At 37.6% G+C, this 15,584-nt stretch overlaps 3 protein-coding genes across 4 annotated transcripts; 2 read left to right on the forward strand and 1 right to left on the reverse strand.

Moving 5' to 3' along the window:
* Positions 1 to 747: 747 nt before the first annotated feature.
* LOC143425091 (WD repeat-containing protein 48) lies at positions 748 to 4,854 on the reverse strand. The gene is made up of 12 exons (XM_076897584.1): positions 4,441 to 4,854; positions 3,748 to 3,964; positions 3,464 to 3,676; positions 3,095 to 3,390; positions 2,797 to 2,985; positions 2,411 to 2,725; positions 2,232 to 2,334; positions 2,005 to 2,170; positions 1,737 to 1,928; positions 1,390 to 1,636; positions 1,153 to 1,277; positions 748 to 1,083 (listed from the first exon to the last, which is right to left on the reverse strand). Exons 1-11 carry the CDS (start codon positions 4,486 to 4,488, stop codon positions 1,215 to 1,217), a joined length of 2,049 nt encoding a protein of 682 aa, XP_076753699.1. The 5' UTR covers positions 4,489 to 4,854; the 3' UTR covers positions 748 to 1,083; positions 1,153 to 1,214.
* A 478-nt stretch (positions 4,855 to 5,332) lies between these two features.
* Positions 5,333 to 11,422, forward strand: Sf1 (splicing factor 1). Of its 2 annotated transcripts, none has more exons than XM_076897485.1 (9): positions 5,333 to 5,452; positions 6,013 to 6,165; positions 7,092 to 7,167; positions 8,946 to 9,098; positions 9,178 to 9,284; positions 9,368 to 9,534; positions 9,614 to 9,772; positions 9,853 to 10,130; positions 10,209 to 11,422. In XM_076897485.1, exons 2-9 carry the CDS (start codon positions 6,111 to 6,113, stop codon positions 10,762 to 10,764), a joined length of 1,551 nt encoding a protein of 516 aa, XP_076753600.1. In that variant the 5' UTR covers positions 5,333 to 5,452; positions 6,013 to 6,110; the 3' UTR covers positions 10,765 to 11,422. The 2 variants fall into 2 exon arrangements, with proteins under 2 accessions (XP_076753600.1, XP_076753599.1); XM_076897484.1 differs by having other exon boundaries at positions 5,382 to 5,753.
* Positions 11,423 to 13,321: 1,899 nt separating this feature from the next.
* LOC143425098 (uncharacterized) lies at positions 13,322 to 15,053 on the forward strand. The gene is made up of 6 exons (XM_076897599.1): positions 13,322 to 13,594; positions 13,763 to 14,055; positions 14,225 to 14,368; positions 14,455 to 14,569; positions 14,642 to 14,819; positions 14,887 to 15,053. The coding sequence occupies exons 1-6, from the start codon at positions 13,394 to 13,396 to the stop codon at positions 15,051 to 15,053; spliced, it is 1,098 nt and encodes a 365-aa protein (XP_076753714.1). The 5' UTR covers positions 13,322 to 13,393.
* Positions 15,054 to 15,584: the final 531 nt, after the last annotated feature.

Raw genomic sequence — 15,584 nt, forward strand, 5'->3', positions numbered from 1 at the left:
TTTGATACAACATTGCAATTTTATTTATACAGCCCATCACCATAGTTAAGGGATGTTACTTACAGTCGCATTTGTATGTACAATTTGTAGGATTCTAATAGAGTGAATATCTTTAATATACGATTAACTACATACTTTTTTTTCTCTTTTATCTGTTAGAGTTGTCTTCCAAGATCGAATTCTGTCAGTGTAACTATATTTGCTTAACTGGCATCTATAATGTATTTATATCTTTTTCTCTCATATGAAACATTGTTATATATCTGTAATACAAATTTAAATAATGGAAGTTCTACCAGTGATAAAATTCGATCTTATTATACAGAAGACGCCTGTTATTTCCTATGTTACCGATAGGAAATACTGAACTGTTAATTTGGCTGCACAATTTTAATTTGATTAATTGTAAATTGACATTTTCTTCTTTCCTTTATAATTTGTTTTCCTTTAAAATGCCAAGGCAGGTGTGTGGAGTACTATATGATACAGGTATTATAGGAATTCATTAGTTTCAATAAATACACAACCAGTGGTTTCATTCTGATTGAAAAATAAAATAATACTGCTTACAAATGATTAGAAATACAGCTAAAAGTTATTAACGAAAGAAAAATTTTAAAAATGGCGCACTGAAAATGACGCTTAATGATTTCCTGGGCCAATAGGACATGTCCCTTATTTTCTCTTTTGTGCTCAACTTGTCCTATACTGATATTTTTGAAGTGGGAAGACTATATTATAAATGGCTGACACAGGTAAGCATTTAATACTCTACACTCAAGTATACAAAAAGCATACGCCTTTGAAAGCATACTAAATGAAAATACTATTTCGCGTTGTAGGATTGGATTTGGCCTCAGGATACAAATGTACAAACATGAGCAATTTATGTTAATACTTCCACACATTATTGCCTTTAGGATCATTTAATTTTAATATACTCTATATATGTGACCTGGCTTTTACTCATCTTCAGTCGCAGCATCTAACGAGACGTCCATCGAGAATCGATTAAACATTTCATTAAGTGGAGGTAGCGTGAGGTGCCACACTTTGCAACTAGACCACATATTTTCCGTTATTCTGCAATATTAGCCATTACGTAAAATGACTCTTGAATATGCAGATTTATAAGCAAAAACATTTACTTACTTCACGATAGTAAAAAACCAGGCACACTGTAGGGATCTCTGATCTGATGTACTTAGTCCTAACTATTTTACTGGCCGATAATGAAGTATTAAATCTGCTGAACTTCTCCAGATAAAATGTCTAACCTGTATGTGTAATAAAATCAAAATTAATGCATTTTATAATATCAATGTATATTATATAACTAAGCAGAAATGGCACCACTATTCCATACAGTTGCACGATTAAAAAACATACCGTTCTTAAATCCATAGACGGGTCTAGAACTTGATCATTACATAATAGTTCTACTTTTTCTTCGGCCAGCGAAGAATTATCAGCGTTCGAATCAGTATTTGTCCTATCCCCTGCTGGAGAACCTCCAGAAACTGTATTTCCTGCACCTGCTACCGATCCTGAATCACTTCCGGCACCAAGCACTTTATCACAAACATGTTCTGCCACTTTACGAATTTGTATAAAATCGTTTGCGATTAAGCGATCCCTTCAAAAGTGTACGTATATTCATACAATATTCATACAACAGTCTACTACCGAATGCAATATTTGTGTAACAGAAAATTAATTATGCAAACATTACATACTTCTTTAAACTTTTTACACCAGACGTGGCGTGTGGAAGAAGATAAAAGGATATTTTAATAAATTGCGGAAGATTTTTGTCCACAACAATATTAACTACCCATGCTGGTACAGTTTCATTTAATAAAACTCCTTCCATTTCTCCAGCGGCATCTCTGACTAACAGTCTGTACAAAGGTCTTCCTCCTACTTCGCTAAAGTATCGATTATATTTTCATTATTGTTATTTGTTACCTTTCATAAAACACTACCAAGAATTAATATACATACCTGAATATAACAGGTGTATGGGTTGGAACTGAGAAATATAGGTTCCCTCCTCTTGTATGTATAGAACCATTACCGTCGTTACTATTGCCTTCGTTCTCATCATCGACATGTAAAGGCCTCCACCAATGTTCAAGTAAAGCTTGCAGCAAAAGATTTCCATAATTCACTGAAAGGAGAATGATGTTTGAATAACAATAAAAAATAAAATGGAAATAAAGAAATATTACCTTTCTGATCAACTGCATCGTTTTCTGCAAGACCAGTTTCTTTTGCGGAAACCCATGCAGAAAAACAATCGTTTTCATCTTGACCTAAATGAATTGTTAACATCTACAAAGAGATATTTTCCATCTTATATGCATATATGTAAATTTCGAATGCAATCAACGAATCGTACGCTACGTACCCCAGTTTTAAGATCTACGCTAAACCAATTTGGAACATACACCATTTTATTTCTCTTCTTTATTTCCTGCTCGAAATCCACCTTTCCTAAATCTTCGACTTTACGTGCCTTCAATACATCGTACAAAGCTACATTTTCTTCTGTATCTTTCGTTAAAACGTGCCTTCGATCATTTAAAACGTGGCAATGTCGTATTGCCGGGCCGCCTAATATTTTTTGCGCGGGCTCCGTATTTCTCACATTCGGAGTCATTCCACTAGCGGAGTCACAGTAGTCCTCAATCCCTAATTCTTGCCAATCCTTTTGACTTATGGACTGTAACAGATTTCAAAATATTATTTCAACCAACAGTAGACTTCTTTGCGCATAACAAAACGTAACAGTACCCAATTGTTTATAGTAGATTCGCTAGTTGCCACCCAAATGCTGGATTGATCAGGTGTCATAACCATTTTTAGTACAGGTGCTTTTTCTTCGCAGATAACTGTATACCTTTCAGGATAACAGGATAATTCGGTCATTACAACTCTTTTATCTCTACCTCCTGATATTACATGACTGAATGTATCTGTTGCCTAGAAATGATTTTTATTTCATGCAATTATAATCGGACATGAACCACGCGATGTATGTAAATTTGATTATTTGTTAATTTGGTAACATATTAATACAAATTCTAATTACCAGTAAAGCCCAAACTCCTTCTTTATGTACTCTGTAAGTTTGGATGCATCTTTGTTGGCCCAATGACCAAAGTTTAATCGTTCCATCGGAACTAGCGGATAAACACTGAGTACCATCCCTATTTAATACTAACGCTTTAATATTATCCATATGACCACGAAGTTTCATCAATTTGGTACAATTTCTTGGATCCCATACTCTTAAAACCTTCTCTGTACTACCACTGACTATAATTGTACCGATCTGATTCATGGCAAGGCTATATATAGAGTCTTTATTTCCACTAAGAGACGATGCTATAAATTTAATCAAATGTTAACTCAACTATAAATGATTACAGTCAGAGAAATTTATTGATTAATTCTTTACTTGTTACTGTGTTGTTGCTTGCTGTAAGAGCAGTTAACGTGTTCACATCCCATAAAAAGATTAATTTGTCTAAACCGGCACTGGCGACCTGCTCCTTATCTTTAGCGTATGCTAGAGCTTTCACATAGTCTTTATGAGTCCTTAACGTGGACATACAGAAACCTTTGTGTGCATTCCATACTTTTACCGTTGTGTCGGAACTGGCCGATATCACTGCAAAAATAAAATTTCTTACTTCCGTTACATAGACGCGATCTTAAGAATGCAATAAAATATCGACGTACAATTTTTACCACCGCAACATAATACTATATCATTGACCCAGTCTGTATGATGCTCCATGGACTGAATATAAGGATCCTTCATATTCTTGCAATTCCATATCCTTATGATACTATCTCTACCCGCGGAGTAGAGTCTATGCAAAGCTGGATCGTATTGCAACGAATTAACTCCAGCTCTGTGCCTCTTTTCCACTTCGTCTCTTATAACCATGGATACCTTTATCAAGCGCAGAAAATAACAAAGCAATTATCATCCCGCGAAAGTGAGCACTTGAATTGAAAAGAAACTAAAATAAATAACTTTATCGGATAACATCGGAAATGTATAAACAAACGCGGAAACTGTCGAACGATTGGAATGTTGCGAACACGTTGGCAAATTACGTGACTTATAGCGGTAAAAATCGTTTAAATAAAGTTATCGAATCGATTAACGATTGCGTGTAGCAGAGAACAATAGACGCCGTAGAGGACATCGGAAATCAATGCGCCATCCTCGTTGCTCGATACATCGTCATGTGGCTTTCCTAACGGGCGGAATGCTAAAGTTGAATGGCACGTAGGCGGTGGTACGTTTTGCGCGAAAATCTTTTCCGTTCGACTGCGAAGAAATCGCCTCCGCGAAGGATAACGTCGTAACGATGCGTTTCGAGGGGCTAAGGAGAAATGGAACGAGATACCGCGGACGAGTACCTGGACTTTCTTCCGGGCGCTTTGCCCGCCTGTCTTATGCGCTGCCATTATACCGCGAACTGTCCCGTAGCTTTGCACTTAAGTATAACAGAGGAAAACATCCGAGGGTGTACTAGAAATTAAGCTGCAGCACTAGCACGTTGCGACGCGTCGACACCACGCAGCGGTATCATCGTTGATTACATCGGAAACCTTACACGGTACTGCGTGATCGTCAGCCTCGTAAAAAATAAACCAGCGCACATCGTAACGAAGTTTAAACAGCTGTCAGGCGATCAAATATAAACAGCGTTCATGGCGAACAGATATGTACACTGTCGGTGTTTCAACGCCGGTGTCAATAGGCTCCGACGTTCCGTGCATAACGTTACATCACGTTTCAGAGCGTCCAACAACGTATCGACTCCATTGTTATGATCGCCAACCAACAGATGATGAACCCTGTTCGAGCTGTTCAAACCTCGCCGAGCATCGGGTACACGGGCCTCTATCTGGAAAATCGTACGCGATTTAATTGCGAGCGTATCGCCCGTATTTAACCGGCCAATGAAATCTAATAAATGTATCGCGTTTAGGTGCATCCACGTATACGTTGTTTCCGAATACGTTTACTTCCTGCCAATCGCGCGATTCCGATCGGTCGTTGGAAACCGTTGGCAAATTTAAGCGACGTCCGAGCGACCTCGCTCTCGATGGATTCAGGAACGCCCAATTATTATTATGGCAAACGCGAAAGATTGCTTCGCAACTTTGTCACTCGATCGAGGCAGTTAACGTTCGTATAGACGTATTATTATATTTGAAATACGCAACAGCGAACCGTTTCCCGTCCAGTTTATATCCCCTGACTTTTCTTCATACGCGAAAGTAACGCGTATTCCAAAACTCATCCAAGCGCCAACTAGCGAGAATATACTTCATTAATTCTAAGGGGGAAAGACGGGGCATCCATCTCCGGTACGCCCATGAACGAGGCAAAGGTGCCCGTCAGTTGAGCCTCGCCATTTTCGTGGTGTGTAAACGTTTCTGTCGATTCTGGGAGAGGATAGATTTGTGCGCCGCCGAGCGCACAACCGTTACGACGTGCTATACGTCCGACAGCTAGTTCTGCGCTATGAATCAGTCACGGAATTTCACGTCGCTGTTGAATCCGAGTTACTTGCAAAACGCGCAACAAAATGCAGCAACCGCGAACGCAGCCGCCGCGGCAGCTGCTGCGGCTGCCGCGGTCAGTGCCGCGATTGCAAATGGAACGCAGCTAAACCCAAATAACAATTCGACGACGAATAACACGAGGAAACGCGAGGCAGAAAGTACGTCCCCGAATTATCCTTTATTACGCCATCGATTTCATTATGCCGCCGTGTGCCGCGCGACCTGATTTTACGCGTACACAATTCCTATTGTTTTATTATACCGCGACGCTTTTCATTCCTTACGCGTACACGTTTCGTTTCATTCTACTTTTTTCATCTTTCGATTTTCGGTTCGATGAAGCGCGCTGTACGATTAACGATCCCGATAAGAATCGAAGTATGTAGAACTGTGAGAATTAAGTTGGACACGTTTTAGGCGATGGTAAACAGGAAAAAGAGACGAAAGAGGAACGTAGGAAGAGGAGGAAAACTAGATGGAGCGGTAGTGAACATGACAAAACTTTTATACCGGGAATGCCTACGGTTCTACCAACAAACCTCACTCCTGAACAGGAAAAGGCTTATCTCTGTAAGTTTAGTTTTTTTTCTTTTTTCTTTTTTTTTTTACTTTTTTAGCCATATTTTATTTCGATTTAATTTTAATATATATATATATGTGCCATACATACATATATACGTATATATATATGGGCAGGATACGATTTGAGAATCTTGCTTCTGTATATAAATATCTGAAACCTAATTTGTAGTACTATAAAAGATGTAAGTATGTATTGTATTATTAAAAGATTATAGTTGCCAGAGGTAATTGACCTTTGAATTATTCTCGACAAGTGAGTTTGGCAATAGGGATTGCCAATTTTGCTGAATGAAGAATATCGAATGATTAAACTCCTTATTGAATTCCTCTATAAAATTTATGTCTTCTACAAACGGCAAACAACTTGATTGTTTACATGTAATAAAACATTAACTCCTTAATGTACACATTTGAGTTAACTTGGGCTAAGCTTTAATTTATTTGGCACATGCATGCTGTTTCTTGGTCATTTCTTTAGCGTTAAAGAAAAAAGAAATTTGTTTCTGCTGCAACGTGTAATTATTATATTACATTGTATTCTATATAATTTTTATATATTTTTAAGAGTAAGTTTATTACGTAAATATTTTTTGTAGCAATCTATTATTTTTTTTTAATGGAAAAAAAAGAAAAATGTATGTTTTTTTTTCACATTTTGTTTGAAAGAGGCAATGTATGTTAAGGGGTTAAATAAATTATATTTAGATACATTGTTGTAGCTGATTAAGAAACAAATGAATATCATTTGAAACACTTACCTCGAAAATTAATGAAACTACTAGAAACTACAAACTTAGGTGAATGTACAACACTTTTTCGAGACATGCTTACATTATAGAATGTATACGGTTTATGGCAAATTGGCAATATCTAACTGTTGGGGTTTCCGCCCCCTCTAACCCGTTGGTTTACAGTTCAGCTGCAGATTGAGGAAATCAGCAGGAAGCTACGCACTGGAGACCTTGGAATTCCGCTTAACCCTGAGGAAAGGTTTGAACGAAAACTTACATACCAAAAATGACCATAACATATCTACAATACCTATCTACTGACCATTCAGCAGCCCATAAATAATCAGGGGCCTTATGATATGGCTCCGGTACAGTTAGTGTGGGATACTGATGTCTCTTTGAAATGATTGGGCTTGATTAAAGCCACCATGCAGCACAGAAGATGAATTTTGATAATATTGGTTTGCCCTAAACAATTTCTTTTACTAATTCATTTTTCTTATTAAACACTGCTACCAAACTCTTTTAGTTAAAAGATGTATGTAATTTTGGGGCAACAACTAAAGTCTTAATATATCTGATAGTAGTATAGATAGTTAAATATACGTATAAAGAAACAATTACTTTTGCCAATAAGTGTACATATTCAATATATACGGGTAGAATATCTGTCGGAGAGCAACCACAGTAGCAGTGTTTAACGCACAGTGGGTATTCTAGTCTATATATCTTTTAAATAGTTATATTCTTGCACATGTAGGGAAATTCAGAGGTGTTCCTATGCAGACCGCTTTGTTCAAGTTAATAGGCTGTATCTCATTATCGTTACGCGGAATATGAATTATTTGGTAATCGGTCGTTTTAATAGGATGACATTTTTTGTGCATGGAGCACCTTAATAAGAACACTCTTTTTTTATTAGGCTGCCGTGATTTGCACGGCATTTTTAAATCGCATAGTACGGTAATGTGCCACAGGAATATGCTATCCTCGATTAACTAAAATAGACATTTTTTACTTAATCAAAAAATTAACAAACAGATTTCAGGAAAATAATGAGATTCGTAATAAAACTATGATTGCTAATATAAGCATATAATACTGTAAAGATCAATATTACGTTACTTTCAGGTACAACTTAAATAAATACACGTTAATTTCTCTAATAAATTAATTTACTCCAATAGGTTTAACTTTTCTGATTTTAGCTGGAACCATTATTTTATATCATTGTGTTTCATTAGCGTTTATACAGTATAGTAATTATATACAAACTATTATTAACTAACCCAAAAAAATTATTTCCTAATAATCACAGGATCTATCTTAGCAGCTGACATCATACCGATTTCTGCCGTGCACAAACGCGCAGTCTTCCAGTGGTTACCTACTGAATAGACTTCTAGCAATGTTACATTTAACAATATAATCATTTTTTACTCTTTATTTTGACACCTCGCACTGTTGGGAATCTTCGAAAATTAGTTCTCTCTCAGTCTATAGGCGATTACAATATACATATTTTATAACCAATCGACATCCCCTTTTTACCGTTTAACATTGAATTTAGAATTGGCAAAATACATTTATCAAATATACCATCAGAATTGTGCAATCTCCTTTTCATACATTGTTCACCCCATCTTTAACGAAAGGTCAAGAGAATATCACACATGTACGTAGATCCATACGTTGTAGAGTATTCAATTTTAATTTCCATTCTCTAATACAAAAATTTATATTTTATTTGTTCCGTAAAGAACTTCGTACACGTCTTACAAACGACAATGTTCGCAGAAAATTAGATAAACGAAAAATTAGGGAGTACATATTAAAGAAACGGATTCGTGCTCAAAGCCTAGTAACTTTGAAAAATAGATTAAAATATTATCCCAGTTTCCAACTTTCCGCTATTAATCAGGAGTTCTCTTCTCTCACTTGATCACACAATCATAGTAGGATCAGGTTGCTTGTATGCTAGTACCATCTTGGTGAAAACTTTGTTTCTTGACAAAATCTTATTTTTTTGTTTTACAGATCACCATCGCCAGAGCCCATATACAGTAGTGACGGTAAGCGGTTAAATACTAGAGAATATCGTACTAGACGTAAATTGGAAGAAGAACGTCACAATCTTATCCAGAAGATTCTCAAAATCAATCCAGAGTTTAAACCTCCGCCGGATTACAAGTAATAAAGATATTCAATCGAAATTTTAAATCTACATTTATAATTTCCATACGTTTGTTACGAATCAGATTACTTTTAGGCCGCCAATAATACGAGTTCACGATAAGGTGATGATTCCTCAAGAAGAACACCCTGATATCAACTTTGTTGGTCTTTTGATTGGACCACGTGGAAATACATTGAAATGTAAGTTTCTTTAAGTAATCTTACATGAACGATACGTATATATAACTTGTATTACCGCCTTCTTTTTTTGTTTAATAATTTAGCGATGGAAAAGGAAACCGGAGCAAAGATCATAATCCGTGGTAAAGGTTCTGTGAAAGAAGGGAAAGTTGGGCGGAAAGATGGACAACCTTTGCCTGGTGAGGATGAACCTCTGCACGCATACATTACAGCTAATAACTTGGATGCCGTAAAGAAGGCTGTTGAAAGAGTACGTAATATTTTTAGAATTTAATACGTACACGATGTGCAAGTATATTGTCAAAATACTTTTGCCGTTTTAATAACAGATCCACGAAATTATACGACAAGGTGTTGAAGTACCTGAAGGGCAGAACGATTTACGGCGTAATCAATTAAGAGAATTGGCTTTACTGAATGGAACATTGCGTGAAAATGATGGACCGCGTTGTACAAACTGTGGCGCATCCGATCACAAATCATGGCTGGTTAGTGCAGTATATTAACACTTGGGTGTATTTCACTATTTATGGACAGATTTATTTCATTTAATCTTCATTTATTATAGTGCCCGGATAAACCAAACGTGACGAACAATATAGTGTGCTCGAGTTGCGGAGGAGCAGGTCACATTGCACGTGATTGTAGATCGAAAAGACCTGGACAGGGTGGACCAGCTGCTGCAGGAATGGGAGGAATGGGACCAGGCGGTGATAAAGCTAAAATAGACGAAGAATATATGTCTCTAATGGCAGAATTGGGCGAAGGTCCACCGCCTGATCGATCTAAAACCGGCCAGCCACGACAACCGAATCCAAATCCTAATTATCCTGGCCTCTTTGACAGGTAAAGCTTACTCCGCGTTATTTCTTGTACTTCTATACAAAATATATCACTAATCGTCGGTCGACCAAATTATTTCAGACAACAAGCGCCACGTGCTTTAATGGCAGCACCGGCGCACCCACCGCCCCAAATGATGCAAGGCGGTCCGATGATGCCTCCGCCAGGGATGGCTCCGCCACCATGGAGCCAAGGGGAGGTGAATAACATGAATGGTATGAACATGCAATGGCAACCTCCGGTCAGCATGCCTCCGCCACCCGGTGTGATGCAACCACCTCCACCGCCGCCTGGTTCCACGTCTCAGCCGAATATCCCACCGTTGATGCCGTGGATGGCCGGAAACAATCAACCACCGCCACCAGGACAAATGCCGCCGACGCAAATCCCACCACCTGGCATGGGTATCCCACCGTGGCAGCAAGGACAACAAGGACCAATGCGTCCACCGCCACCCGGAACGGCTCCGCCGCCAGGATTCCCCGGATGGCAGCCGCAACAAATGGGCGGATGGCCACCCGCCGCTCCTGTTCCTCCTCCACCTCAACAACAGACACCAGCCCCGCCTGGCATCGATCTCAACACTTTACCAACGTTATTGGCACAACCACCTCCACCACCGCCGCCAACCAGTTAGTGCAAAGAACCATGGAATCGTCTAATCAAATCTTCTTCATTCGTATAATAGAGAGATATTATCGGTCGTGTCAGTAAATAGATTGTAACATTGGACTGAGGACAGTTTACTATTAATTAATTGGAGTAATACGCGATTTTAATTTAGCCTTCTGGTCCGTTTGCGATATTTTGTTCGTTGTAAACGGAAATGGGTGTAGTTCACGTGTACCATTTGTCTGTACCATTCAATGGACTATTAATTAACGAGTATACACGGTGTTTGTAAAAAAATTGCTTTAGGTTCACGATTCGTTTCCACGGGGCTTCGTATGCACGTCGTACTTGAATGAAATCTGTACATTTTCGTTACCGTCACTAATCTTGAACTTGTCGTGTTTACCTAAAGCTTTCTTACAAGCGTAAATGTAAGTGGATATGCCAAACACATTTTTATAATGTTACTTCGAGCACGATCATTTTTTAACTTACATGTTTTCCCTAAAAAAAAAAAAAAACAATATGTCGTACCACTATAAACTAGAATATAATTTACTTCTATTTTGTGGAGTAGTATGGATAATACTATGTCTACATGCCGTAGTTGTGCATTTGTTGCTCTGTACAAGCGTCATAATCGTACATGCTTCAGTATATTACCGCGGGATGAAAAGAATCGTGCAAAGAATAAGGTTCGAAATGTAAACACGTTCTCCATGGGATTGTGTACGCGAGTTCCTACAATGTTTAACATCGTTAACACAGTACAATTGTCGCGATGAATTTTGCATAACTGATTCAATAATTTTGATCGACGTAACGCGTTCTCGCGAGTTGTTTAGTGATAATACAATGAAGCATCAGAGTTACTGCTTGTACAAGCAATAATTTGTCAATTTTAAATGTCACACCTAGGTTACTTACGTGTTAAGTATAATTTGTCAATTCTATTTCACTTTACGAATGAAACGCATGACCCATTTGATCACTGGAATATAATACTGTGAACGTCCAAGCGCAATAACTTCACTGTGTCACTGATTCACTAGTAAAAGGGTAAAGTAAATCCATCGAAATTTTAAATTATGTAAAGACTCCGCTTTATATGAAATAACATTAGTATTGCGTGTTACGTTTAGGGCACAGAATGATAGTTTGTGAAAGTTTACGAATAGCTTAAATGTGTATGTTAACTACACAATAAAGATATATCATATAAAAGAAAGTATACCTTTCCGTGTAATTTATTTATTTTTATCAATTATTTTTGTTGTATAATTTAAGCAAGTAGGAGCGTACGAATTCCCCTCTTTGTTCATAAAAATTAAAAAAAATAAATATTTTCTAATCTGGATAAGAGAGCTATCTGTATTACCATCCCTAGTGCTCATTTTTTCTACTGGCGCCATCTCTGCGAAAAGTGCTCAAACTGTTCGCACATCGTTATCGACAGCGAAGTGAACTATGTGGCGTTACCGACGTTACCGACGTTACCGACTTCCTCATATAAGCAGACACATTCACAGCCATCTACTTCCGCTCCTCGGAGGGTACATTTTCATTAGGAAATTGTTTCAAAATTAATTCACGTCATCTATAAACAAGAGACTCTCGTTTGCGACGTCTTTCAAATTTCTACGCTTTTCAAATTATTCACTTATTTCTTGACCATCAAAGAGTGCACATCAAAATTTACCTTTTGCCAAATCTAGATTTGTATTTCTAAATTTCTATTTCAATGTACCCTAATTGTAAAGACTTATTATTGTTAAATAAACTTGTTACATAAAAGCCATCCTCAGCAAAAGTTAATTAGAAGAAAATATCGAGGACAAGACAAAAATCCACAACTACCGCGCTGGTGGCGCCATCTCTGTGAAAAGTGCGGAACCAAAGCGAAGTTCTGTTTCAGCGATTCTCCGACAGATGGCGCCACTGGCGCGGCAGTTCACTTCGCTGTCGATAACGATGTGCGAACAGTTTGAGCACTTTTCGCAGAGATGGCGCCAGGGGTAGCCAACATGTGGATTTTTGTTGTCCACGATATTTTCTTCTAATTAACTTTTGCTGAGGATGGCTTTTATGTAACAAGTTTATTTAACAACAACAAGTCTTTACAATTAAGGTAATTTGAATTAGAAACTAAGAAATACAAATCTAGATTTGGCAAAGGCAAATTGTGATGTGTACTCTTTGATGATGTAGAAATAAGTGAATAATTTGAAAAGCGTAGAAATTTGAAAGACGTCGCAAACGAGAGTCTCTTGTTTATAGATGACGTGAATTAATTTTGAAACAATTTCCTAATGAAAATGTACCCTCCGAGGAGCGGAAGTAGATGGCTGTGAATGTGTCTGCTTATATGAGGAAGTCGGTAACGTCGGTAACGTCGGTAACGCCACAAACACCAGTGCCACGGTTATGTGTAGTGGTGACTAATCCGTGTGAGCTCTCGCGCGCACCGTTGCGCTATATAGTGCATCCGAACGTGATGCAGAGGAACAAAGTTTTTAATTATTCTCAGAGTTTCTAATTCAGTTCGTGTCATCGAGCAGTTTGTTAATTGCGCGAGTTTTTACAGCATCCCGATACTAGATTTTACGCGTCAACAGATTTATACTGAAGCGAGAGTAAAATTTCGAAGGCCAGAAATGTGGGAAGAAGCTGCGATCGGTTTGCATTCCTTTCTCGATGTTTCACAATTTACACCGAGTGTCTCGAATTTATGGGACAAGGAGGCATTTACCATGCACCATAGAAATGGGACGAGAATAAAAAAGTCCGATGTCCTGCTCGGGTACTTAATTATATTCTGGGTTATTTTCTATCTCATGTACGAAAAGTGCCTTAATGTAAGTCCTACGAATTTATCCTGCGCTTCAACGTTGTCCTGTCCTGTTAATTAATGAACTTGTCAATTACCTTTTTTTTTTTCGGGGTTGTTTGCAAAGAGTGCAGATAAAGGATAACGAATTGCCTATTGACAGTACAAAACTGATAATTTTCGTTTATTAACACAGTCGTTACTTCGACGTATACGCATTCCATTGATGCAGAGAAGTAGAATAATCGAGGCTGTGTGGAGTTGCGGATTTTGCTTTGCCAGCATTTTTTATCTAAACTCGCCTGCAATCAAGACACAGAGCTTCTTCCTCGACGAGAAAGAAGCGACGCACGAAGAGCTGGGTGTAGTATTGTACAAGAGCTTTTACTTTCACCGGGCTGGAATAGAGATCTTGCGCCATGGAGCATGGACCAAAGGCTGGACCAATTTGCTCTTTGCATCTTTCATCCTGAATCCATATCAGAAAAAGTAAACAGAGTCTTTCATTTTAATTATTAACACTTGCATCAAGCTTTGTATAACTTTATCCTTATATCTTCTGACTGTCTAGAGTAGAACCATCTTATGCCCTATCGCAATATAATCATGAACCGAGTTTAAAATGCATCTATATTTTATAATTGAATTTCTTTTACAGCTGGTGCAGAGGAGTGAACACATTTCTATTTTACAATGCGATTCACACCATTGTGATAAATATTTGTCGAATCTTATTATGTGTTTCTCACATCATTGGAAGAAAGTTACCTAAATTATTCTTTGGACTTCATTGCCTCAGCTGGTTAGCAGATATTCTGTGTCCTTTTTAAGAGGAAGCAATGGAACATTCTCATTAGCATCTGGTGCAATAAAAAATATCTTTTTCAGGATATATTTATATGTACTACTAGTACCCAAATTGATCTTGTGGCCGGAACATATGAATTACTCAAGAGTACAACTTGGTGTATGGCTGTGGTTCATAGCTGAGTGCTTCGATTCTGTAATATTTAATAATTAGACAGCTTACTTTTGTAATAGCAGTTTTTGATTTATCATAAAATTGAATTTCTAGGTATGGTTTAGACTTCTGGGATGTGCAAAAGCTGTGCACTGGCTAGAAATTTGCTTATTCCCTCCGCCAACGCGGGAAGCAATCGAGTTGGCAGGAATACAAAAGCGACATAGAGATTCTTTGAAGAAGTTAGTTAATAAAGCATCAAAAAAGACTGAATTGTGGCAGACTTTGTTCTGTAAGTAAATTCAACTAATACGTATGTACGTACGTAGATCTCGATAATAATTTTTAAATGAAACCAGGTGCAGTGGCTATTAAAAAGAAGATTAAAAGAATTCGTGAAGCGAAGAAAAATGATTCTGCATCGATGGCTAATTCTACAGAAAATCTGATTTACGCGGAAGAAATAAAGAATATAAATGAAGAGCAAAGGAACGATGATCGTCCTTGCCAACTTGAAACGGAATAAATTACATAAGTTACAACAAACTTTAAATAGAAGAAGTCAAAGTGTCTAATGAAAGACAAACCAATGCACAAGATGTTATAATTGTTTAGTATAAAAATTAAGTTTATTTAAGAACTTTACACAGATATTGCGTCTATTTATGTAGAAAGTCTCGTCATTTACACACTTACAAGTTAATGGTGCATTTCGTGAGTAAATGATTTTCTCTTCTCGCATTTTACACGGACCTTCCTCAAGACTTGTACGCGCGATTAACTTAATGTATCGTTTGAAGAACGTCACGGCTGGGCTTGCGAAGCGTGTGTTTATATAAGGGTACTTAAAAACAGTATTTTGTATAATTTGCCTTTAATTAATTAACTTTAATTCAGACATATAACGATCGTTACGAAATAGTTTCTTAATGGTAACGTTTGTTCGTTGAATGCTTATTCAGGAAACGACTCTATCTTGCGCGAATGCAAGATAAATGTGTATTACGTACTACGCGTATAATCTTATTCCTTATTCTTTACGCTACAGGCACGATAT

Source organism: Xylocopa sonorina, chromosome 7, assembly GCF_050948175.1.
Source record: "Xylocopa sonorina isolate GNS202 chromosome 7, iyXylSono1_principal, whole genome shotgun sequence".
NCBI lineage: Eukaryota > Metazoa > Arthropoda > Insecta > Hymenoptera > Apidae > Xylocopa > Xylocopa sonorina.